This window comes from Myotis yumanensis, unplaced genomic scaffold (genome assembly GCF_028538775.1).
Source record: "Myotis yumanensis isolate MYYU_CA2020_CCGP unplaced genomic scaffold, mMyoYum1.0.hap1 SCAF_2, whole genome shotgun sequence".
Lineage (NCBI taxonomy): Eukaryota > Metazoa > Chordata > Mammalia > Chiroptera > Vespertilionidae > Myotis > Myotis yumanensis.
This window is the reverse complement of record NW_027223753.1, coordinates 62,521,121-62,545,202: the sequence shown is the minus strand read 5'-3', so window position 1 is coordinate 62,545,202 and position 24,082 is coordinate 62,521,121. Positions and strand designations below refer to the sequence as shown.

Here is a 24,082-nt window from a genome sequence, read left to right as displayed (position 1 = left end):
TACGAGCAAAAAACTCCCTCAGCTTCTGTTTATCTGGGAGTGTCTTAATTTCTTCTTTAATTTTGAATAGTTTTGCCAGCTATAGAATTCTTGGTTAAAAGTTCTTTTTTTTCTTTTTCTGTCAGGTCTTTGAATATGTCATTTCACTGTATTTTGGCCTCCAATGTTTCTGATAAGAAATAAGCTTTTTATGTTATTGAGGATTCCTCAGATATGACGAGTAGCTTTAGTCTTTTAATTTTTACTTATTTCTTAGTAGCTACTTTCAAGACTTTTTGCCTTAGCTTTTGACAGTTTGATTATGTGTCTCAGTGTGAATTTCTTTGAGTTTGTCCTACTTGGAGTTCATTGATCTTCTTGGAATTAAGATATCTTCAGCTATTAATTCTTCAAATATTCTTCTTACCCCTCTTTCTCTCTCCTCTTTATTTGAGACTCCCAGAATATGTATGCTAATATTCTTGATGGTGAACTTTTAAGCTCTGATTTTTCTTCATTTTTTTTTTCTTTTTGTTCCTTAGACGAGTTAATCTTAACCGATCATCTTCAAGTTTTGCTTTTTTTTTTTGCATTCCTAAATTTTTTGTTTAACACCTTAAATGATTTTTTTTATTGTTTTTTATTGTACTTTTCAACTTCAGAATTTCTGTTTGAATTCTCTTCCTTACCCTTTAAAAATAATTTCTATCTCTATTGATATTCTCAAGTTGGTGAGATAGCATTTTCATGATTTCCTTTAACTCTTTGAATAAATTTAAAATAGTTGATTTCAACAGTTGATTGTTCAGTAAGCTCAATGTCTGGGTTTCCTCAGAGACTTTATATTAATTGATAATATTCCTGTGTATGTGTCATACTTTCTTTTTTCCTTTGCATGACTTATAATCTTTTTGTTAAAAATTTGACATTTTTAATACTCTAATGTAGAAACTCAGAAAATCAGCCTCTCCCCTCTTTGTAGGTTTGTTGTTGTTATTGTTCATGCTTGTTGTAGTTGCTGCTTATTTGCACAGTGGGTTTCTGAAATAATTTTGTAAAGTGTGTATTCTTTGTTGTGTGTGGCTACTCTAATTCTTGTTGTGTTAGGTCAGTGGTCAGCTGCTAATTGGACAGAGATTTTTCTTAAACATTTGGAAACCAGCCCCCCTCCAAAATATTTTGCCCAGTCTTTTCAGATGGATTATATGTGTGTTTAAGTTTGAGCAAGCCTTCTGTGTCCAACTAGGCAATTATATCTCTGCTCAGCCTTTACTTCTTACTTGTATAGAGCCCCCTGATTAGCCAGAGCTAAGAGCTTAGGATCTTAGGATCCTGAGCAGGCACCTACCTTTGGGCATGGACATGGCCTTCTGGAGTCCTAGAAATATGTCCGAGCTTTCAAAACCTTATTAATCAAAGATTCTCATTCCTCAGTCCTTCCCCCCAATCTTTTTAGTAGGTCTGTTGTTTCCTCCAATGGTTAGGCAGCAGGGACTAGTACATATGTCTTTAAATCTTCTCCATAATTGCCTCCCTAAGTAGCTGCCTCAGCCTGGGGAGAGTTCCCACTTAGGCAAGATAAAAGCAACCCCTTTGAGGTCCTCCAGGGAGCCACTACACAGGTTAAAAAAACAAGGCCACCAACAGAATATGACCTATTCTGCTCCCTCTAGAATCAGTATCAGTACTGGAAACATGGGCTGTTGTTCAAGCCCACTGGTGAGCTGAGGGTAAAGTGTTGGTACCAGAGTAAGTTAAAATGCCACAAAGCTGTTTTACATAGATTCAGCTGTGGTGATTTTTAAAAAATTTTATTTTTACTTATTTTTTGATTAAATGATCCCTGGTTGTTACAAGCTTTTGGTTAGTTTCCAGAATTCCAGAAAAGTTGATTCTGACAACTTTCTTATTTTTATTGTTTTTCAATTCACTGCTTTTGTGAAGGCACAGACTTTGGAGTTATCCATTCCTCCATATTCTTCTTGAGTATTAGCTATAACTTTGTAAACATCTTGACTCCATATAAAATTGTTCTTTTGATTCTTTTTCTAAACTTAGGATTTCTTTGATAAGAAATGGTGACAAACTTCCATCTCAGGATCATTTGATTGTTCAAGAATACATCGACAAGCCTTTCCTAATGGAAGGCTACAAGTTTGATTTACGAATTTACATTCTGGTAACATCATGTGACCCACTAAAAATATTTCTCTACCACGATGGACTTGTGCGAATGGGAACAGAGAAGTACATTCCACCTAATGAGTCCAATTTGGTAAGTGATACCAAACAGAAGCTATGATTTGATTCATAGATTCAACATGTACTTTTTAAAGAACCCATTGTGTCTAAAGATTATATGAATGAAAGCTCCTCCTCTCAGGTTCTTATAGTCTAGAACAGGGGTGGGGAACCTTTTTACTGCCAAGGGCCATTTGGATATTTATAACATCATTCATGGGACATACAAAATTATCAACTTAAAAATTAGCCTGCTATATTTAGTCAAGCACTTAATTAGCTCACCCCTAATGCCTTGGCAGGGCCAGACCAAATGATTTCACGAGCCCTTATACGGCCCGCGGGCTGGACGTTCCTCACCACTGATCTAGAACAACCATTTTCAACTGATGTGCTGCAAACATTTTTAAAACATTCAATACCTGACTGACTAATCAGGGGCACTGTCCTTTTTGCCCTTAGATTATCAGATGAAAAAATGACAACAGGCAGCACAACAATAGCTTGTCCAGTTGTGAATGAATCAAAATTATACTTATTTTTTTGTCAGATTGGCAAGAAACGATATTTTTGTTGTGCTGCAGAATCTTAGTAATTAGTTTATATGTGCCATGAGATGAGAACGGTTGAAATCGCTGGTCTAGAATGACTGCATGTATAAACAGGACTACTTCCGATCTGTAGACAGCTTTGGGAAAAATCGAATATAAAAAGGTGTCCGCTCCAGGAAGGCTAATCAGGAAAAGTCTTCCCCTCTGGGTGCTGCGGACACAAGGATGGATTTCTAAGCACATGTGTGTATGCAGTAGCCCTGGATAGAAATGATTTTTCTTTAACTATAAATAAAAAAGTAAGATGCCATTAGGAAGTATAGATAGAATGTTTATGTAGTTGAGTACAAAATGGCTAGTTTGTCTTCAGCTCCTCAAGGAGGAGGCTGTACTTGAACAGTGTTTATACCTTTGTATAAGAGGTTCGGTTTAAACATATAGAATGTGGGAGAAAGTATATGAAACAGGAAGCAAAAGATATCAGAAAATAGAGTAATTTATTTTTGTTGGACTAAAAGAGAAGATTGTAAATTTACATTGACCAAATGTGAAGAAGAGACATAAATGGTCTGTTTCAGTGTGATTTTTAAGTCTATTAAACTGTAATTTCTTATCATATTTTTTCATAAAGTAATAAACTATAACTTATAGTTTATATAAAACAAACTTTAATTTATTTTTTGTATGTATTGATTTATTATTAACTAAAAGTAAAAGTTTAGTTAACTAAAAAACCATTTTTTAGAATTGTTTCCCCTTTTGTCAAAGGTCTGGTTATTGTTTTCTTTCAATATTATGCACACAATTAACTCTATTAAAAATGGTCATGTTTCTGCCCTAGCTAGGGTTTGATTCCTGGTCAGGGCACATATAAGAATCAACCAATGAATGCATAAATAAGTGGAACAACAAATCGATCTCTTTCTCTCCCCCCTCCCTTTATCTCTCCCTTTCCTTTTCTCTCTCTCTCTCTCTCTCTCTCTCTCTCAAAAAAAAAAAAAAAGAATGGTTATATTTTCAAAATTCAATACTAAGGGCTGATCATAAATGTTACTATGTTCAATGAATTAAAAATTTTTGTAAACCTGGCAGAAGAAGAATAAGGGAACTGGTAGAGGGGCTCCTTAAATATTGTTTAATAAATGAAAAAATAAATTCTTAATTAGTGATGAGCACATATAATTCAAATGAGGAGTTCTGCATATTTGCTTCAAAGATTTTAAGACTGTAGACCTAAGTAATGGCAGTGAAAAAAATGTGACATGAATATACTTAGTTATTAACAAGCCAAAATACTAATCATGTTCATGAAGCATATATTCATTGTGATGCAACAATGTTACCTGAAGTCACCTCTAGGAGATGAATCATGAGGGTGGGATTTATAGACTTGATGAATGTTCATGGGAGATTGGTAAGGAGCCAATCTTTTTCAAGTTTATTTGAGAAAAACACTATCAGCAAACATAAGGATATAAAGAGGCAAAGACAAAACAGCTCTAATATGGAGCATCATAAATGTGCTGTTGATCATTCAGACACTACAGCACTGCATGGGGAGCAGCATTGTCTGCTGAGTGCACTCTGTCTTGTTAACAAGTTACAGTGGCCTCCGCATAAGAATGGGGCAGAGGCTGTGTTTGCTAGTCCTGTCTTTTGGTTTATGCTACTTACTTGAGCTTTCATTTTTTAATATTTCTTTGCAAAGACTTAGAATGTTCTCTCAGAAAATTCCTAAACACAAATTTGAGTAAAAACTGTAAGTGACCTCCCTAACCGGTTTGGCTCAGTGGATGGAGCATTATCCTGTGGACTGAAGGGTCCCGGGTTTGATTCTGGTCAGGGGCATGTACCTTGGTTGCGGGAACATCCCCAGTGGGAGGTGTGCAGGAGGCAGCTGATCAATGTTTCTCTCTCATCGATGTTTCTGGCTCTCTATCCCTCACCCTTCCTCTCTGTAAAAAATCAATAAAATTAAAAAAACACCCCCAAACTGTAAGTGACCAAAAAAGCGAACAAAAAAATGAACAAAAAAGCATTTTTCTTACTAAGCAATATACAATTTTACATTTTCATTTAATTACTCTATAGAATCTTATTATTTTAATGCTCTCTGTGGAAGATATAGATTACTACATTCATGTTAAGGGAAACGTGCCATTCCATTTAATTTGGAAATTATCGAAGTAATTGTGAAATTGTCAATCTGTATATTTTAAACTTTAAAATCATCTTTCACCTTTGGATGCTTTTCTTTTCTGTGAAATCTCACGGTTCTAGAGTCCCATAGGTGATACCTTTGGTTCTTACTTGTTACAGACCCAGTTATACATGCACCTGACAAACTACTCTGTGAACAAGCACAATGAGCGTTTTGAAAGGGACGAGACGGAAAACAAGGGCAGCAAACGCTCCATCAAATGGTTTACGGAATTCCTGCAAGCAAATCAACATGATGTTGCCAAGTTTTGGAGTGACATTTCAGTAAGAGAATACTATTCCACAATTATGACTGTCTTTCTTCAGATTAAATTAAAGGATCACCAAGAATTTTAAATAAAGCGCAGATTACATTAGATTGGGCAGATAAGGCATGTTTTCATGAAGGAAGTAGAATTTGGGATGGACCTTGATACATGAGTAGGGATGGGAGAGGGAATTCTAGGTGGAGGTGAAAACATAAGTAAAAGTGTGGAGAGGTATGAGAGTACTGTTACGTGGTCCAGGTTGGTACATTTGGTATTTGTGGGAGATGCGTGGGGACTTATGGCTGAAAAGATATGTAGAGGCTAAATTTTAGGTCTGAAAATCAAGGCTTAATGTCCAGGCTTAATCAAAGCTTAAGGGAGGAGAATAATAAGGTCAAGGACTATGAACTAAAAAGGTACATCTGAAAAAGGGTGTGGGATGGGTTAGAGTGAAGACCAAGAGTAGGTAGAAGAGGGCCCTTGGGAGAACTTTTAGTGAAAAGAAAGGCCTAAATTGAACACAATAAAGGGGTGGCAATGAGGTAAATATTGGGATTTATTGAATGTTCAGAATGGGAGAGAAGTACTCAGTGATTCTTCTAGTTTTAAGGAGTAATTATAGGGAGAATGGAGGTGGCATTATCTGAAATAGAGTAGGAAGGAATTTATTTTTGAGAAGATTTAGAACTTAGTTTTACAGATGAGGGGAAAAAGTTTTACTTATTTGTTTATTCACTCATTTATCTAGTAAACATTTATTGAACCCATAATATAAGCCTAACTTTGGCTGATAATTTGAAGATTTATAAGTTACACCTCCAGTTCTTGAAAAACATAGAGTTTGGCCGGAAAAACCAGCACAAAAATTGTTATTGAAATTCAGTGTAGCAAGCACAACAGAGGAGGCAGCAGTGGATTCTGTGGGAAGTGGAGGAAACCACATACAGTAGCTTTGGGTGGGTGGTGAGAGAGGACTTCTTGGAGGCATTGACTTCCGAACTAAGCTTTTAAAAGTCCGTGAGGCTATGATGATGAATTTTACTTTAGATGTGTTGAACCTGAAATGCTGTCTCAGGTAGAAAGATCAAGCAGTCAGGAATGTGTTTGTGGTACAATTGATATGTAACACCCTGGCAATGGATGAAATTCCAAAAGGTAAAGGTAAAGAGAAACAAGGAAACAGATAAGAGAAGATAACTTTGGTGAAACAGACCCTTTATTAATCCTAGCAGAAGTATTAAATAAAATGGTATTCCAAGTTAGAAGACTGTGCCTACTGAAAATAATGTGATTAAGGGCTATATAATTTGATTTGGCCTTTCTTTGGGGACAAATAATATATAATTTAAGTAAATCTGTAATGGCAATGGACATGAAAGTTCATAGGTAGTTGAACTTGGTTCAGTTGAGAAAATCAGAGAGAAAAATAAGCATCATTATATTTATCTTTGGTTGATTGTTGGTTGATGTTTGTTACTCCTTATATTTTATGTCACAGGACATAAATCCAAAGATTCTTAGATGTCAGACAAGTGAAAAAGAGTGACGTTTGAAAAGAATGAATTAGGGTGTGCTGGGAACTGTGCTAATTTGAAGAGCATAAGAAAGAGGTCTGAAGGACATAGATAACCACTCAGCACTATTCTATTGGTGCACATGATATTTTGGGCCCAGGGTGGTTCATCTCCTAATTTGTCAATAGAAGCTGTAAATCCCCAGATTTGTAAACATTGACAATCCATTCAAAAGTTTTAAAAATGTAGGACTCATGAAAAATGTTTGTCATCTGGATTTGGTTAGATGCCTACCAACTTGTTTACTTTCTATTATATCTTCCTGAGAAACTACATACCTCCAAACAAAAATTTGATTACAATAATTCTATGTTTTTTACTTATTTATTTTAGCAAGGCCAATTCTGTGGAAATTCCAAAAAATGTTCTAATGATAGATTTACTATCATAGTGGATTAGAAGACTCAGAGTTGAGAAATTTATGTTGGGGCAGTTGCTTTTTGATGGAAGATCATATGGTACATGATATTGCCTGGACGATTTAATGAGTAGGTTAGTTGATGATTAGCACAGTGAGACCAAGGACATGTTATATACTCTCCAATATTCTTTTTTCTTTACCAAATATTTCATGTCCATATGGGAATGTCTTTGTCAAAAGGTGGTACCTGTTGGGCTGCCTTGGTGAAGTATGTATAGAGAGAATCAGAGAAAAGTGAGTATCATGAGCTTATAAGTGGTACTTTTTCCACATGATTAAATTGGGAGAAGGTATAGAAGTAAGACTAATATTCATAGGTTAGGCAATTAACTTTTCTGTTATAGCCTAAAGTACAACTTTCAGATATGACCTAAACATGACCAATGTGAGTCTATTAAGGTCTGACACATTCATGATCTCTTCCATGAATGGCTAAATTTTGCATCACTTTTGCCTACCTTAGTTAGAATGTATATTAATAATCTATAAGTAATCAATTACTTAATAAATTAATAAATTTATATAATAATTTAAATAAATTAATAACTTATTAAATTATTAACTTTTCCAAGTACATTTCTTACATTTATCTTGTTAGATTGTCTGCATTTATTTAGTTATTTAAAATTTTGTCTTTATTCAGAATTACATATAATTTGTAAAGATCTCTCTGTTTAAGGTGAATCAACAAAATACTATATTGTAAAAAGAGAATGATAGGAGGAGATAGAAAAGGCAAATGTAGTAGATTTTTATCATAATGTTAATAGTTTACAAATTTTATGAATTTAACTTAGGAGGCTTTTTTAAATGATCTCTTTTTTGGGGGTAATTTTTTTAAAAAGTAACTGCCTATATCTAAAAACTAGCAATACCTTCCATGAAGCACAGAGATGTGTGTTTTTGTGCTTAACAAGAATGAATAGAAAATCAACAGAAAATCAGGCCATAGAGATTAAAAATGATTGTAATCATTTATAAAACCATTTTTACTGAATGCCTTTTTGTATATTTTGTGTACAAATCTACAAATCATATTTCAAAGCAATGATACTTGGAAAAGAATTGGTGAAATTTGATTTTTGCTTGATTATATCACTCCTGGTTTCACATATACTTGCAAGCTTGCCTTTATATTTCTAAAAATGTGTTGTTTTTTATGTAGAAAAAAACAGAGATCGGTAATCAGGGTCTATTAATTCCCCTCACTGTCTTGTTCTACACAGACACTTACTAGCCAAGGTTTTAACTTTTTTTGGTACTCTCCAGTTGTTTTAGTAATATCTCCAAAGATTTATATGGAGTGCTTTTTGTCTTTCATCTTTAAATTCTTTGGTGTTACCTTTAATTTGTTATTTTGAATAAAATTTTCTGAGAACAACCTCATGGCTTCTCTGACCCTTACTTCCAGATAGATAGCATCGGGGTTGAGATTCTGGGTATCAGTGAGGTTAATTTCTGCCTTCCATTTTTCTCCCATATGGTTAAATATTGCGCCCAGCAGGTAGTGGGATTTTGTGTCTGACCTGACATATGAGATGGACTTCTAGTGGAATAATAGAATAATTGTAACAGTAGGTGAGTTAAGTTGCTAACACTTAGTTCAGGTTCAATGTGCTCTGGTCGCTACACTGCGAGTTTCACGTGGAGTCTCATCTTGTCCCTTCGTCAGTCTTTTTGCAGCAGGTGTTACTACTATTGCCAGTTTACATTTGGCAGCAGTACCTGTAGAGAGGCAGTTCCAAAGGCAATATATTCTGAGCAAAAACCAGTGGGGCAGCTTTTCAACAATCCATAGCTTGTTCTCCAACTTCAGTTAAAACAACTTTTTGCTTTATTGGCATCAGTAACTCAGCCCCGTCATATTCTGTGTCCTCACAGAAAATGATGACAGCCAGCTCACCTAGTGGCAGTATTGCCTCGCTGCACGAAGAAACCCAGCTCTCTGGGATTCTCCCCTCGCTCTTTCCAGCCGATGTCCAAGTGGACATTCTATAATGTCGTTTGTGAATTAGTTTACTCATTTGTTCACAGATGTTTTTGAGCATCTCCTATATGTGAGGTACTATGGTAGGCACTGGAATGGGGTAGTAAATCAGACACACAAGGACCCTGCTCTAACAAAACAAGGAAAAGATCGGCTGGTTCCGTGCTGCAAAGTTATGCAGTAAGGGCTGATGGGTGGCGGTTTTGACCCCAGGGTCAGGGACGGCCTCTCTGGATATCAAGGATGCAGACATAGGCATAGGGGGAGAAGAGTGTCCCAAGAAGAGGGAACGGTTACTGAGATGATCCCAGAGGAGACAAGCATGGCGGGAGCTTAGCGGGTCCGGGAACAGTTGGATGGAGGGAAGTCAGGGCAGTGGCGGGGCTGGATGCCCCAGGGCTAGTTTGTAAGTCCAGGCCTTATCGCCACGTGTGTAAATGGGAACGAAATAAGGCATTTTCACCTTTTGAAAATCTGTCCTTGTAGGAGCTGGTGGTTAAGACTCTGATTGTGGCAGAGCCTCATGTCCTGCATGCCTATCGGATGTGCAGACCTGGGCAGCCTCCGGGCAGTGAAAGTGTCTGCTTCGAAGTCCTGGGATTTGATATTTTGTTGGACAGAAAGCTAAAGCCGTGGCTCCTGGAGGTAAGGCGTTTTTAAGAAGACATGTTATCACTGTGCATTAACACAAATGTTTTTAAATGTGTACTTGGCACCGTCGTCTCATTGACTGAGCAGAAAGAGGCCTGAATGGAGTGTGTGGGAGGAAGAGAATGAAAATTCATGGAACAGAACAGTTCTTAGAAGGATCAATATGTGTTTGATATTACTTTTCCCAAATTAGTGTCACATTTCTAGGCCAGGAATTTTGAATATATGTGTGGATCTACTTTTACTGATTTTTTATCTATTTCCTCCAATATTTTCTCAGCCTCAGGGCTCCTACCACTTCATGACATGTGGGTGCTGTCTTTCCTCTCTCTATGTGGGCGCCTGGGCCTCGGGACCACAGCCTCTCTGTCTCAGTGTGTCTCCCTTCACGCTCTCGAAGAGGGACACTCCAGTGGGTTCATTAACCCTGACACCCAGGTGGCTTGAATGTGCCTTTCTGGCCACATCACATGCCTGGGCCTCCCCTCAAGTCCAGCCCCTCAGCTGCGTGCCTTTGGATTTGCTGCCCGTCCCTGCTATGGGCAGCGTTGTCATTCCTTTTATTTACAAAAGGTCACTTAACATCTGGAAAATACAGAGTAATATACAGGAAAAAGTAAAAATGATCTCTTTTAAAGATTTTTTTGTACCTTTCCTTCCAGTCTTAATTAATTTATAATATATCCAGAAGAAACCTTAGGTCGCAGAGTGTATGGTCACAAAGTACCGTATGTAGGAAACTTTATCAAGAAAACAGCACATTTCCAAACACTTAGTGCTTACAAGATTAGTTATATTTTTGAGGAATATATTCCTATAGAAGATATCAGCAGCAATTACCTTTCATTTTAAGTTGGATTATCTCTCTTTTTTATTAATGATTTAGAAGTTTGCAATTACATCTTTAATATCAAGGCTTGCAAAAGTAAATTGAATGAGTGATAGGTGAGATCAAAACATTCAAAATACATTCTTCGGGAAGAATACTTTTCCAAACCACAGGGCCGATGGTTTCCTGTGTGTATTGAATGTACTATGAGTAAATAATATGTATATTTCCAATTACAGTTTGTCAGGTGTTCACATTTTGCTCCTGCTCGGGCCCTAGAAATAAGATGGATATGAGGAATGTTGCTTATCCTTTAGCTCCCTCCATTGGATATCAAAGCACTTGGCTGCACCACGTCTAGTGTGCTGAGACCTGACGTTGTCTAGGGTTATTGTTTTGTCTGCAGTCACCCTTTCCTGCTCTCAGCTGTATTTTTTTCTACCCCTGATACTTGTCTTTTATCCTTGCTGGGTGGGGAAGAAGTGAAGGCACATGCAGGAGGTAGAACTGCAAGAAGAGCAGGGACGAATGACTTTACAGACATTTACAGTTTTTAAAAGCAGTGGCCTAATTGGAACTTAGCTGGGTAAACCAGAATTGACTGAATGGTTGAATTCTGTCTTGTTTTGTTTTTAAGGCTCAAAATACAGTTGTTTGCATTAATGTTTCTTCTACTTTATTTTGTCCTTCATTTTCAGGAAAATAAGAACCATTACAAAATTCCACAATAACCAATGGCTAAATACTATTGTTTGCATTAACATAGTTTCATTTTCTATTCATTTTTTTCATCATTTCTGGATCAATCAGAACCATTAAAAAACTCGAAGAAAAAAACACACAACTAAAAGCTGTGGAGAATGAACATTTAATTATATTAAAACAGTGAAAAGAACCTTATGTAATGATTTTGTTTCTTTGTATTTTCAGCTGCAATGGTAGTGGTTCTAATACGAGGTTAAAAACCTTTTGGCGCCATCCAGTGGAGCAATGGAGAAGGTGCTTCTGAGAATGCGATAACTTTTAGTTCACTGGAATAATTTCCAGTAATGATTTGTAGAGGCAAATTGCAGAAATTTTCAAGCAGAGAAAACATTTTTAGGGAAAATCATGGAATTTGGAAGGATATGAATACTCATACTTTAAGTATCCTTGAATTAATTTCTCTTTTTAAAAAATATTTTTAATTGATTTTAAAGAAGAAGGGAGAGGGAGAGAGAGAGAAAAATATCAATGTTTCGGCTGCCTCCTGCACGCCCCACACTGGGGATCGAGCCTGTAACCCAGGCATGTGCCCTGATGGGAATTAAACCGTGACTTCCTGGTTCATAGGTCGATGCTCAACCTCTGAGTCATGCCAAGAGGGCCTTGAATTAATTTCAATAAGTCATTGTGCCAGGTGGTAGAGATACAAGAAGAATAAGACAAAACACTTGCGGGGACTCAGATGAGTGTTTTATGGTAATGGTTGTAGGTATAAGTAGGAAGCAGGGTGCCAGCACAAACAATAAACTGACTAACCTCTCTGTGTTCATGTGTGTATTTGAGAGTTAAAACAATCTTTGCAGAAGAGGGAGCACCTGAGCAAGGTATTTAGAAGGTGGGATAGGGGTTGGGGTTTGGAGAAATGGGGGTGGGGTAGGGAGAAGTTACTGGACAGAGGGAAGAGCACTAATTTAGGAGCACAGAATCTATTCTGGATACTTTTATATGTGCATGAAATGATTGTGTTTGTTTTGATAATACAGCTGTCATTTGGACAGTTAATAAATAATACTAATTTAATTTGCTTTCTAATAATTTTCATTTTTGCATCCTTTTACAAGCTGCTGAGTTTTAAGCCTATAACATTGGCTAGGTTTTGTCTGTTTTAGAATTTAGGCAGTGAAAACTGGAGAAGCCATCAACATTAAAGAGTGGAATTTTGGCTGTATGAAACCCAATTTTCAGAGTTTCTTCTGTGAGCCATTGTGGTTCTCATATTTTTTTGTACCACTCTCATAAAATTTTTAAAAATCCAAGACATTAATTGAAAAAAAGGTGTTTTTTTTTTAAACTTTTTCATGTATTAGTTTAAAAATTGGTTACATTTCTTCATCAACCAGTTTCTTTTATGTGATAGCAGGAGGAAGACTTTGAAATAGATATGAGAGAGGGGTTTGAGATTGTATTGTCCCAGATTACCATTCTGCAGAAGGGATATGCCTGGCAGAATTCCAGACTGCAGTTTTAGAATGGAGCACCTAAGAGATTCTATACAGATAACATTTCAGTGAACCAATTAATAATCGTCAGTTCCTAAATATTTGGTTAATTTTATAATTTGTTACTTACATGTAATAGCAGAACTATCATTGTATTACAAATTCTAGAGATTTGAGTCACTATGGAATGGTTGAAACATTTTTCATTATAAAGACATTATCCTTTCTCTGCACTTTTAAGAGATAACACTTGAACAACACTTGAGTAAATGGATGTTCTTGCAATTACCAACCTACTCCCTTCCCTAAGAGCACAGCACACAGGTGGGAATATGTTAATCACCTTCTGAATCAGAAATTATCAAAGGAAAAATACAGTTTGGCATATATAATAATAAAAGCATAATATGCTAATTAGACCGGACATCCTTCCAGATGTCCTTCTGGACGACCTTCTGGACGAAGCTGGGGCTGCGAGGGAAGCCCAGGTCCCAAGTGCCTACTGGCACCGAGAGGGAAGCCTGGGTCCCAAGTGCCAGAGGGAAGCCGGTGCCGGCAGCCAGGGAAAGGAAGGCCTACTCTTGAACGAATTTTGTGCATTGGGCCTCTGGTATTTCTATAAAAAGACTATCATGCATCTGTCAAAATGTTGACATGGAAGATTTTCATGATACATTGTTAAAAGGAAAACTTGGATTGTAAAATAGTTAATTAAATATAGACAGTTATTGGGAAGGTAAAATGAATATTATAAATATGCATAGCAAATATCTGGGATACCATTTATTAAATGATTAACAATACACTAGATAGTCAGGCTACAGGTGATCTTTCTGTCTTTTATTTAGCTTCTATTTACTAATTTTTCTGCAGTGATCCCATACTACATTCCTAATTAGAGGCATTTGTACTTCTGAATGATTTCTTAAGTTTAATGTGTTTTTTTGTTCAGCTGCCAATTGTAAAATGCATGTCATCAACTACCTTATCTTTTGTGGTGATGAATTCGTATCAGACAGCCCTTGTCTATGACCCGTAGCATATGTTTTTAGATAGCCTGTGGGGTTATCTGGTGGTCATGAAGCTAAGCTACAGTTGTGAACACAGCAGTGTTTAATTTTCTTAAACACCTGCTGTTCCAGTTACATTTTCATAACAAAATAACAACAAAAACAAAACTCCAGCTGCCGAAGTGGTAGTATATTGTCTAATGGATTTCTGGGTACATAGAGTTATTTTTTGCTGTTTGTCTAATGAAATCCTGGCAATGATGTCGGAAATGACATCACAACCACACATGGCTCATTTATTCCCATGAGTCCTTGTATACTTAGAAAGTTCATGGAGGTTAGTCTGCAGTTGCCCTTAATGGTATCTTCTGAGTAATATGTAGTCAGTGTCTTTGGAAATGAAAATTGATGAATCTTGTCTGATTCAAGTAGGAAGAAGCAAAATTTATTTTTTAGTTAGCAATGGAAGGATGAGTCACTTTTACTTCTCTGAAGTTAAAACTCAGAGTGCTTGGGGTAATTTGGTTGAAGAGAGTAGAAAAGAGGGGGAGGGCAGATATGCTGACCGAAGATCCTGAGCCAAGACAGCAGGGGGAAAGGGGGTGGCGATAATCAATTCCTTATGCCCTGGCTTAGGGTGATGGGGAAGGGAGGCTTGGCAATAGTAACCGGTCCATTGCCAAGCAGAGCTTTGAGGTTTATTGTAGAGTCCTTCTACTGGTTGGGGATCCCACATTAGATTAACAAATATGTATTGAATACAGGACATCCCAATATATACACACACTTTAAATAATTATAAAGGCAGTGTTTATTAAAATTCACTTCATTTTCAAAATTGAGCTATCAGCTTTTAAAGTGTGTATACAATTTTTGGGGAACACCTTGTATTTTTTGGCCTACCCACATTTGCTTACTCTCATTGTTTTCTTTGTAAATTTTAGATCAACAGAGCTCCGAGCTTTGGGACTGATCAGAAAATAGACTATGATGTAAAAAGGGGAGTGCTGCTAAATGCACTGAAGCTCCTCAACATCAGGTAAAGTATTTCCTCCATTTTTTGGAAAATTTTTGCCACATCTGACATAGAACATTCATTTGTACATGGAATTGGCTTGAATTTTTTTGTGTTTTATATTTTGAATTACTCAATTCCATTTATTTTCTTCGAATGTCTTTTCCTCTCCTCTAACACACAGTTTTTCCTTCTCCTCATTTAAGGCTCTGAACCTACAGTAAAAAATATGGTTAAGTTAGAGTATTGCTATACTTATCCTATATAATAAAAGCCCAATATGCAAATTGACCAAACAGTGGAATGACCAGTTGCTATGATGTGCACTGATCACCAGGGGGCAGACGCTCAACTCAGGAGCTGCCCCCTGGTGGTCAGTGCACTCACTAAGGAGCAGCTAAGGAGCAGCAAGCCAAGCAGTAAGGAGCAGCGAGCAGGCAGGCAGTAAGAAGCGAGGGGTCCTGGACTGTGAGAGGGATGTCCACCGAGGCATCCCGAACTGCGAGAGGGCGCAGGCCGTGCTGAGGGAATGCCCCCCGCCCCCCCCCACACACAAAATTTTGTGCACCGGACCTCTAGTTTAGTGATATAGAATATGAGGTTGAATTGGAGATTGCCTTAGGAAACTTTCTAGATTATCTCGTCACCTTAGAAGAAACTAAAACAGAGAGGTCATTCAGAAAGTAAAAAATCTCAAACATGAAATTTCTGCCTTTCTCTCTAGAGGTCTTCTCAATATATCTTGTTACCTGGGTAAACAGAAAAGAGAGGCAGTTGTTAAGTGAGGCTTAACCTTCCCATTGAAAAGCATCAGTGCGATCCCCCCCCCTTTTTTTTAAGGATGAATAATACTCTGTTTTATTATACACCATATTTTCATTATGCATTCATCCACTGGTGGGCATTTAGGTTGCTTTTGTCTTGGCTATTGTGACTAATGCTGCAATATATACAGGAGTGCAGATATTTATATGAATTCTAATTTCAACTCCTTTGGATATATACCCAGAAGAAGGGTTGCTGATTGCAGTTTATATGATCATGGATGTCAAATATTCGTAACACTATTATATGGGAAAGCTTTTGGCTCATAATGAAATAAATATTTTAGAAGTTTAACTGAACTTCTCAAAGAAGTAATGAAATGTTTGCAATTATAAGTGTGGAAACAGCATTTAGAGTGTTGGGTTAAAGGACCTCTAAGGTTTTTTGATCTTAGAGATTTTATGATTTCAATTGATTCCACTTGTCATTTAAAGAGCTCTAAAGAAGCTGTGGGATGTTTCCATGCCATTTGTTTATGTTAAATGTTTCCAAGCATTTAGCAGATGCCTGATTGAAAAGTACCTTTCGTGGAAAGCATCATTAGAAAAAGAGATAAACATATAAATTTGTTCAAAAATGTTCATATGATTCCTTTTGCCAGATTAAAGAATGATTTGCCTAAATTCTACTGATATCTCAATTATGTTAAAAGAAATGAAAAGAAAAAATAAATTTTTATTTATTTAGCTTACACAGTGTATCATTATTTTGGATTACTTAAGCAATATGCCTATACTTTTTTTTTTTTTGCATTTACTATTACTGTATAAGTAGGCCTTGAATTTTCTTTTTCTTTCTGGCATGTCTTTTGACTTGCCACCCATGGGTGTTTTCGGTCTTCTTAAAAGTGAGATATATACATTGAAACAGTGAGACATTTCTAGGCTTAAAACGAAGGGAGAATTGGACTTCATCTTTCTTAATTTTCTTAGTGTTGTTCCACTAAGAGAATTAGCACAATTCATACCATTTAGAGCTTATGCTAATGAAGCTTAGGTTGCAGCTGTGCCTTTTCTCTCAGCCAGATGGAGGGCTCCATGGGCATATGTGTTAGACTTGTATTTCACTGTGGCAAGGTATGTGATGGGCACATCATGGAAACATAAGCAGGAGCTGAGAACACTAGGAAAATTCTTGCCTATTTATTAAATATTATTGGATTAATTTTTATATGGAGTATTTTACTTTTGGATAGAATAAATTGTTCTGTGATTCCCTATTTATATTTATTTTAATCAGACTATCACGATGATCTTTTTTATTGTGTTATGTTTCTGCTCAAGAACCTAATTGGATTTCTATTGCCAACACTTAATCTAAGTTCCTTTCATAATATAACTTAATCTTAGCTTTTTCATCTTACTTCCTATTTCTCTCCAACCAAAACTGTTTTAGTTAGGCTGATTATCACATTACTAGAGGCCTGGTGCATGACATTTGTGCACTTGGCTGGAAGGGGTCCCTCAGCCCGGCCTGCTCCCTCTCGCAGTCTGGGACCCCTCGGGGGATGTCCGCTGAGGGGTCTTTAGCGCTGCCTTGTATGCGGGAGAGGCTGCCACCACTGCTGCTGTGCTCACCAGCCGCATGGCTTCTAGCTGTGTGGTGCTCCCCTTATGGGAGTGCACTGACCACCAGGGGGCAGTTCCGGCATTGAGCGCCTGCCCCTAGTGGTCAGTGCGTGTCATAGCAACCGGTCATTCCGTCGTTCGGTTGATTTGCATATTAGGGTTTTATTATATAGGGTTTTTCTCACATGTGTAGCCTATTCTCATTGATGATTTATTCTGTTCTGAATGCCTTTCCTTACTGCCTATGACTCAAATTCTATCTTTTATTATGGTGTATTAGCACAAGTTAATCTTTTGTTTCTTTGAACTTCAGGAGGAATTAGAGTCTACATAGAACAGGTCTTATTGCTTTGTTTACTCTTTTATCCTCTGTGCTCTTTTACTTGGGCATGGCAGATTTTTACTTTCAATTTGATATAAGCTCCTTGAAGTCAAGGAGCATATACTTTGCTATTCTACACAATTCTTTTAATATATATATATATATATATATATATAATTTATTTCAGCTAGGAACAGAGAGGGGGAGAGAGATAGAAACATCAATGATGAGAGAGAATCATTGATTGGCTGCCTCCTGCACACCCCACACTGGGGATCAGGCCATAACCCCGGCATGTGCCCTGACTGGGCATTGAACCGTGACCTCCGGGTTCATAGGTTGATGCTCAGCCACTGAGCCCATGCCTGCCAGAACACAATTCTTAGTATGATGCTTTACTTATAGTATGGCTCCATGTGTACCCCAAAATTCATAGTGTAAATGTATACTTTCAGTCTCAAGAGAATCGAAAAGCGTGTACTGGTATATAGCTCAGAGTATATATCACAGCCCCTGAGAATACCGAACCTCATATTGAGGGGTCAGAATTGATCCCCTTTGTACTTGGATGGCACAATGTAATTTAAGTTCAGATTCAGATAATTTTCTGAAACATTTGGCGTGGGGTCTTCAGAGACAAGAGGGTACAAAAGGGGCTATATGCAGAACAAGAGAAAGAATAATAAGTAAAGGTAAAAATTAAATAGTAATAAGTTAAAAAGGTGCTTTTTCAGAAATAAAAGGAAAAGGCAATCTTGTATAGCGGGTATGCTGGTGTGTTGATAAGAAGAATCATTTTTCCTCCATAACTATTGTAATAGAATCATTAAAATTGAGTCTACAAAAGATAGTTATAGTCTCATGAGTTCTGTGAGTCTGAAATACTGTACTGTTTATTAGTTTAGTTCAGATTAGACTAGGTTACATTAGATTATCTGACCCTTAGTTATGACATGACTAGTTCACAGGCTACATGTATATGGTGTATGCAGCAATTCATGCTACCCTGCCCTTGAAAATTGATTCTCACTGGCCTCTTTGACACTCTATTTTCTGAATTCACTTAACTTTGAGCATTTATCTGTCTTCTATTATTTCACTTCCCCCTACTTTTCATTTTTTCACTACATTCTTGCCTCAGCCCTCTTTTCCTCTGTGTCAGTCTCATTCATTTTTGTGGCATCTTTTGTGAGTCAGACACTGGAGTCCCAGGTCTACACCTGTATTGAGGTACAGATTAGGGCTCCTCTCGACAGCTCTGTCCACTCTTGGGCTTTGGTCTTGCATTTGAAGATCTCTGCTGAGCATTTACACTTGATGTTTCTGTTCTAATAGGGGCTCAGTTAATTTGTAATGAGTGAGTGAACTAGTAAGTAAGGATGTAAATGAATGAATGGGTGAGTGATCTGATGACACTTTAAATTCAATATGACCAGAAGTTGAATTATCTTCTCCTTTCTTGCTGGGTTTCTCTCTTTTCTTCTGCTAATAATGTCAATTACCTCCAATCCACAAAAGAAAAACCTTTTCATATATTTAATGTACATTCTTAGCTTATATTGTACTAGAAGATGGAGATAGAAAAATGAGTAAAATTTTCTCTCCTTAAGTGGCTCAGTTATTAAAAGGGAAACCATATGCTCATAGAAAAGTACTTACAATGATAATCACTCAAACCTAGTTTTGTGTCTTGCTTTGCTTTGCTAGTTAATTGTAAAACCATCCATATAAATGTTCAGGCTTCAAAGCTGGGAGTTATCATTAGTTCCTTCCTTTATTATGAATCAACTGAATCCTGTACAATGTATGACTACCATTTAATTTTGTAATCTCACTAAGTTTAATGACTTCTCATTTCTCTCCTGGATTATTTTACTGGCTTTCTTCCTTCTTCCAGTGCTAACCCCCACATCATCTTCCAGCCTCCACTCTGTTGCTCTGCAGATCATTTGACAAGCGTTAAAACTACTTACTGCAGTAGGGACTAGGAATTCAGTGTGTCCCGTGATTCCTGGGTTTCTGGCTTGGACAACTTGTTTGACAATACAGTATTGATTTAGATAAAAATTTTAGGTGAGAAACAGATTTAGAGGAGTGATGGGGGAAGGTAGAGAGAGATAGTTCAGTTTTAAACATGCTAATTTTGAGGTTCTCTGTGACCCCAGGCAGAATTGTTAACTGGGAAATCTGATATACAGTGCCCCGGGAGATAGAGACGTCTATTTGACAGCCATGTACAGATTGCTGTCTAATGGATGAAAGCACATAGAGTGTACATTTTGAGAAGTAAAGGGGGGCTTGGCAGAGTCCTGAGGAATGCCAACATTAAAAAAATGTCTTTAGAGAGAGAGGGAGGGAGAGGGAGAGAGATAGACACATCAATGAAAGAGAAACATCAATGCCTCCTGCTGGGGATCCAGCCCACAATCATGGGCATGTGTCCTGACCGGAAATAGAACCGGTGACCTCTTGGTGCATGAGTTGACACTCAACCACTGAGCCACAGCAGGCCGATGAGGAATGCCAACATTTGAAAAGATATTTATAAACTCTGATATTCTGATCACGTTGTTTCTACTCTATCAGATGAGGTTTAAACATTGCATCAAAGCAGTTTTGATCTTTAGATTGTATACAAAACAGTGTTTGATCTGGTCTTTGCATCTCTCATCAAGATGATCACTTTTTGTTCTTTTCCTCTGCCTTGGAATTAATTTTTCTAAGAACGCATGTGTGGTGCTATTCCACATGTTCATGGTTTTTGCACATATCCTCATTTAAATGTACATTTATCTTTGTTCCTCTGGTGAATACCAACTCATTAAATTTTTTGGGGGGGTGGGTAAAATATACTTAACATAAAAATTACTATCTTAACCATTTTTAAGTGTGCAGTTCAGTGGCATTAAGTACGCGCACAGTGTGGTGCAACCATCACCAACATCCATCTCCAGGACTTTTTCGTTGTGCAAAACTGAAAGTCTGTACTCAAACAGGTACTCTCCATGGATTGCACCTGCTACGTGGGAGGGAAGAGAGAGGAACGAGATTCAGAGGAAAGCAGTCTCCCAACAGGACTTTTTCTATAGAAATCAGACAGCTGTAACTAAATTTGCATGATTGGGCAAAAATGAGAAGGACTATGCAGAAGTCTTCAAAGAAATAGTGATTGTTAGGCTAGGATTTCAGTCAGAATTGAAAATAAACTAAGGAGTGGTTAGTGTAAATGAGGGAATACTTAAATATAAATGGAATTGTTGAAGGAAGAGAAAAGATCCAATATTCATTAAGGACCTATTATTAATACCACAAGTTGATCTTTATAAGAACTGTAGGAGGGAAACATTATTGTTAGTATTTAATAGATGGGGAAATAGACTCAGCAGGTAATTAACCTGAGATTGTACAGCTAGTACATCGTTATACTGTTTTCATTTTATTTTGTTACCTTCAGAGCTTCTATTTACAATAGGGAGACCTTTATTTGATGCTGATTAGATGAATATAACGTATGTAAATATGTAATTTAATAAACCTTGATTCCTATTGTCACTGTGTCTCCTTTTCTGCTCCTTCTCCTCACTGGGATAAAATCAGAATTGGAATTCTAGAATAGGATCTTGTGTTTTATGTTTTAGGACCAGCGATAAAAGAAGAAACTTGGCCAAACAAAAAGCTGAGGCTCAAAGGAGGCTTTATGGTCAGAATTCAATCAAAAGGCTCTTGCCAGGTTCCTCAGACTGGGAGCAGCAGAGGCATCAGCTGGAGAGGCGGAAAGAGGAGTTGGTATGACTATTTTAACACACCCATGTTTTGAATTGCATAATTCATTTGCCAGGTTTTATTTGTCAAATTTTTGTATTTCTAGAAAGAGAGACTTGTTCAAGTGCGAAAGCAGGTCTCTAAAGAACAACATGAAAATCGACATATGGGGAATTATAGGTAAGCGTGCTTCCTTTTTATACAGATTGTACAAGTGAAGTGTCAAAAACAATGAGTGTACATTTTTTAACGTTTTAGGCTTGTTTTAAGCACTGTTCATTTTACTTTGAGATAGTGCTTTTGTTTGATATTTTTCTAGAATGACAAGGTAGACAGCAGGTAGATGGTTCAGACTTGGGAGACTCCTGCTAGCCAGCCTCGAGGGTGGTTAAATCTGATATTATCTTTTAAATCAGATATTATCCTGTGACCTTATCTATAATATAAAGCCTAGCAACTGAATGGCGGATGACCAGAATGACTGGTCGACCAGTTGTTCAACGCAGGAGCTGCCCCCTGGTGGTCAGTGTGCTCCCACAGCGGGAGCAGCTGCTCAGAGGGCGGGTCCACAGCCACTTGGCTGACTGGGATGAACTGCACTCCCACAGCAGGCCCCAGTGCACAAATCTGTGCACCGAACCTCTAGTTTGGTTATAATGTGGTGTTTTGAGAAAGGTATCAGTCTTGTATTCTTTCTGCCAACTCCAAGGGGGTGACTATATTTTGTTTTAAACTCTAATGTATCAGGGACTAGGCAAATAATGAAGATGTTTGAAGGAGGCAGGTATGAGACAATAGAAAGGGTGTGGACGCTGCTAAATAAAACCCCTTCCATGGTATCAGCTTTGACAGGATAAAAGGAAACTCCCTAAGCTCCTTGTGTTCTTAAAGAGACTGTCCTTCCTCCCAAGCTTTGACATGGCCTCAGCAGAATTAGGAGAATTGGGGGCCATACATCATAGTAGGCCATTCTTCCCTAGCCTTAACACCATCAGCAGGAGTGGTGACATCACATTTCCTGTCACCCTACCTTTACCAAATTCTCTCCACTATCCCAAGAGATCATCAGGTTAATCTCTGCATTCTTCAGTAACCACACTAAATCCAGCACTCCCAAGTTATCCCTCATCACCTAAACATTCCCCCATGATGTTTTGGATTTCTTCAGTATACCCAACTGCAATGATTTCAACTACTACCTCCAACTAAACCCTTATACTGTATCATCTGGAGTTGCATTGTTTAAGATAATTCTCTAGATAAACTTTAATTTGTGTGCATGACAATGCACATTTATGGATTTTTCATAACTGTATTCATCTTTATTTGTGGCACCCAGTAAAGGCAGAATAGGAGGTTAAGGATGAGCTATGTAGTTAACATTAACTCTTACACTATAATAGCTTCTTTTTTAAAAAAAATTGAATTTACTGGGAGTGACACTGGTTTACAAAATTATACAGGTTTCAAGTGTGCAACTCAACAAAACATCATCTGCACACTTTATCATGCACCCGTCGCCCCAAGCAGTCTCTTTTCATCCCTATTTCTCCCTCTTTGCCCACCTCCACCTAGCCCTACCCCCTTTCCCTCTGGCTATCACCACACTGTTTTCTGTGTGTATGTGTTATGTATATATTTTTGTTTTTTGCCAATCCTTTTACCTTCTTTCACCCAGCTACCCAACCCCCCACCCCTGACCATTGTCAGTCTGTTTTTTTAAACACGTTGGTTTATCTGATTTTATTGTAGACGAATTTATCCTCCTGATGATAAAACTCTACTTGAAAAGTATGAAAATTTGTTGGCTGCTGCCTTTCAGACCTTTCTTTCAGGAAGAGCAGCTTCATTCCAGCGTGAGCTGAACAATCCTTTGAAAAGGATGAAGGTAAAGGGATACGTGTTTATAAAGAGAAAAAAGAATTATGCCAAATAATATGCTTTTAAAAACAACCTACCTCAGTCCCACATATAGAAACATTTTACGTTGAAGATGCACTTGCTTCCATTTTCACAGTTGGTAACATTTCATAACCAACCAGGTGGTTTCAAAAATAAGAAGTTGTCTAACAGGACAAATTATGCAGTAGAGAATGTTGATATTATATGTTGCAATACTGATCTATTGTAATAAACATGTGTTATAACAACTGTGTATATGTACCTGAATTAAAAAATCCATTGTATTTACCAAGCGGTTTGTAATGTTCTCATTATTTGTATCGTATCTAACATTATTCAGTATTTTTCCCTGATGCTGCCTAGACCTGATAAAGGAGAAGTAATAAATACACATGCAAATCCCCAAACATTCCCCCACTCCCCACTTAGTAATCTGTTTACCTTACTGACGGTCTATCAGTTATCTATTGAAGCATAATAAACCATTTCATTTATTTGCTCATTATTCTGCACACTTGGCTGGGCTCACTTGAGTAGTTCTTTCTGCTTGTCTTGCTTGGAGTGAATAAAGTATGATTCACTGCATTTATCTGAAAGGATATGCAAGATGGCTTCACTGACATGTCTAGAGCCTCAGGTGAGAGAGCTGGAACATCTGGGGAGCTGACTGGGTGTCTCTTTTTCTCTGCATGGTCTCTCAGCAGGGTAGCCAGATCCCTCACTGTGGTAGTCTGAGGTTCCAAAAGGGAGAATTTAAAGACAGGCCCAGTGTG

General features: G+C 37.5%; 1 protein-coding gene across 4 annotated transcripts in view; it reads left to right on the top strand.

The window, feature by feature from the left end:
* Window positions 1-24,082, top strand: part of TTLL7 (tubulin tyrosine ligase like 7) — a 142,064-nt gene that overhangs the window by 59,511 nt on the left and 58,471 nt on the right. For all 4 annotated transcript variants that reach the window (XM_070405461.1, XM_070405462.1, XM_070405463.1 and 1 more), the window contains 7 exons: window positions 2,038-2,254; window positions 5,091-5,255; window positions 9,708-9,866; window positions 14,860-14,954; window positions 21,284-21,431; window positions 21,514-21,587; window positions 23,160-23,295. In XM_070405461.1, coding sequence (XP_070261562.1) covers window positions 2,038-2,254; window positions 5,091-5,255; window positions 9,708-9,866; window positions 14,860-14,954; window positions 21,284-21,431; window positions 21,514-21,587; window positions 23,160-23,295 — 994 coding nt within the window. The remainder of the gene's footprint in view (window positions 1-2,037; window positions 2,255-5,090; window positions 5,256-9,707; window positions 9,867-14,859; window positions 14,955-21,283; window positions 21,432-21,513; window positions 21,588-23,159; window positions 23,296-24,082) is intronic.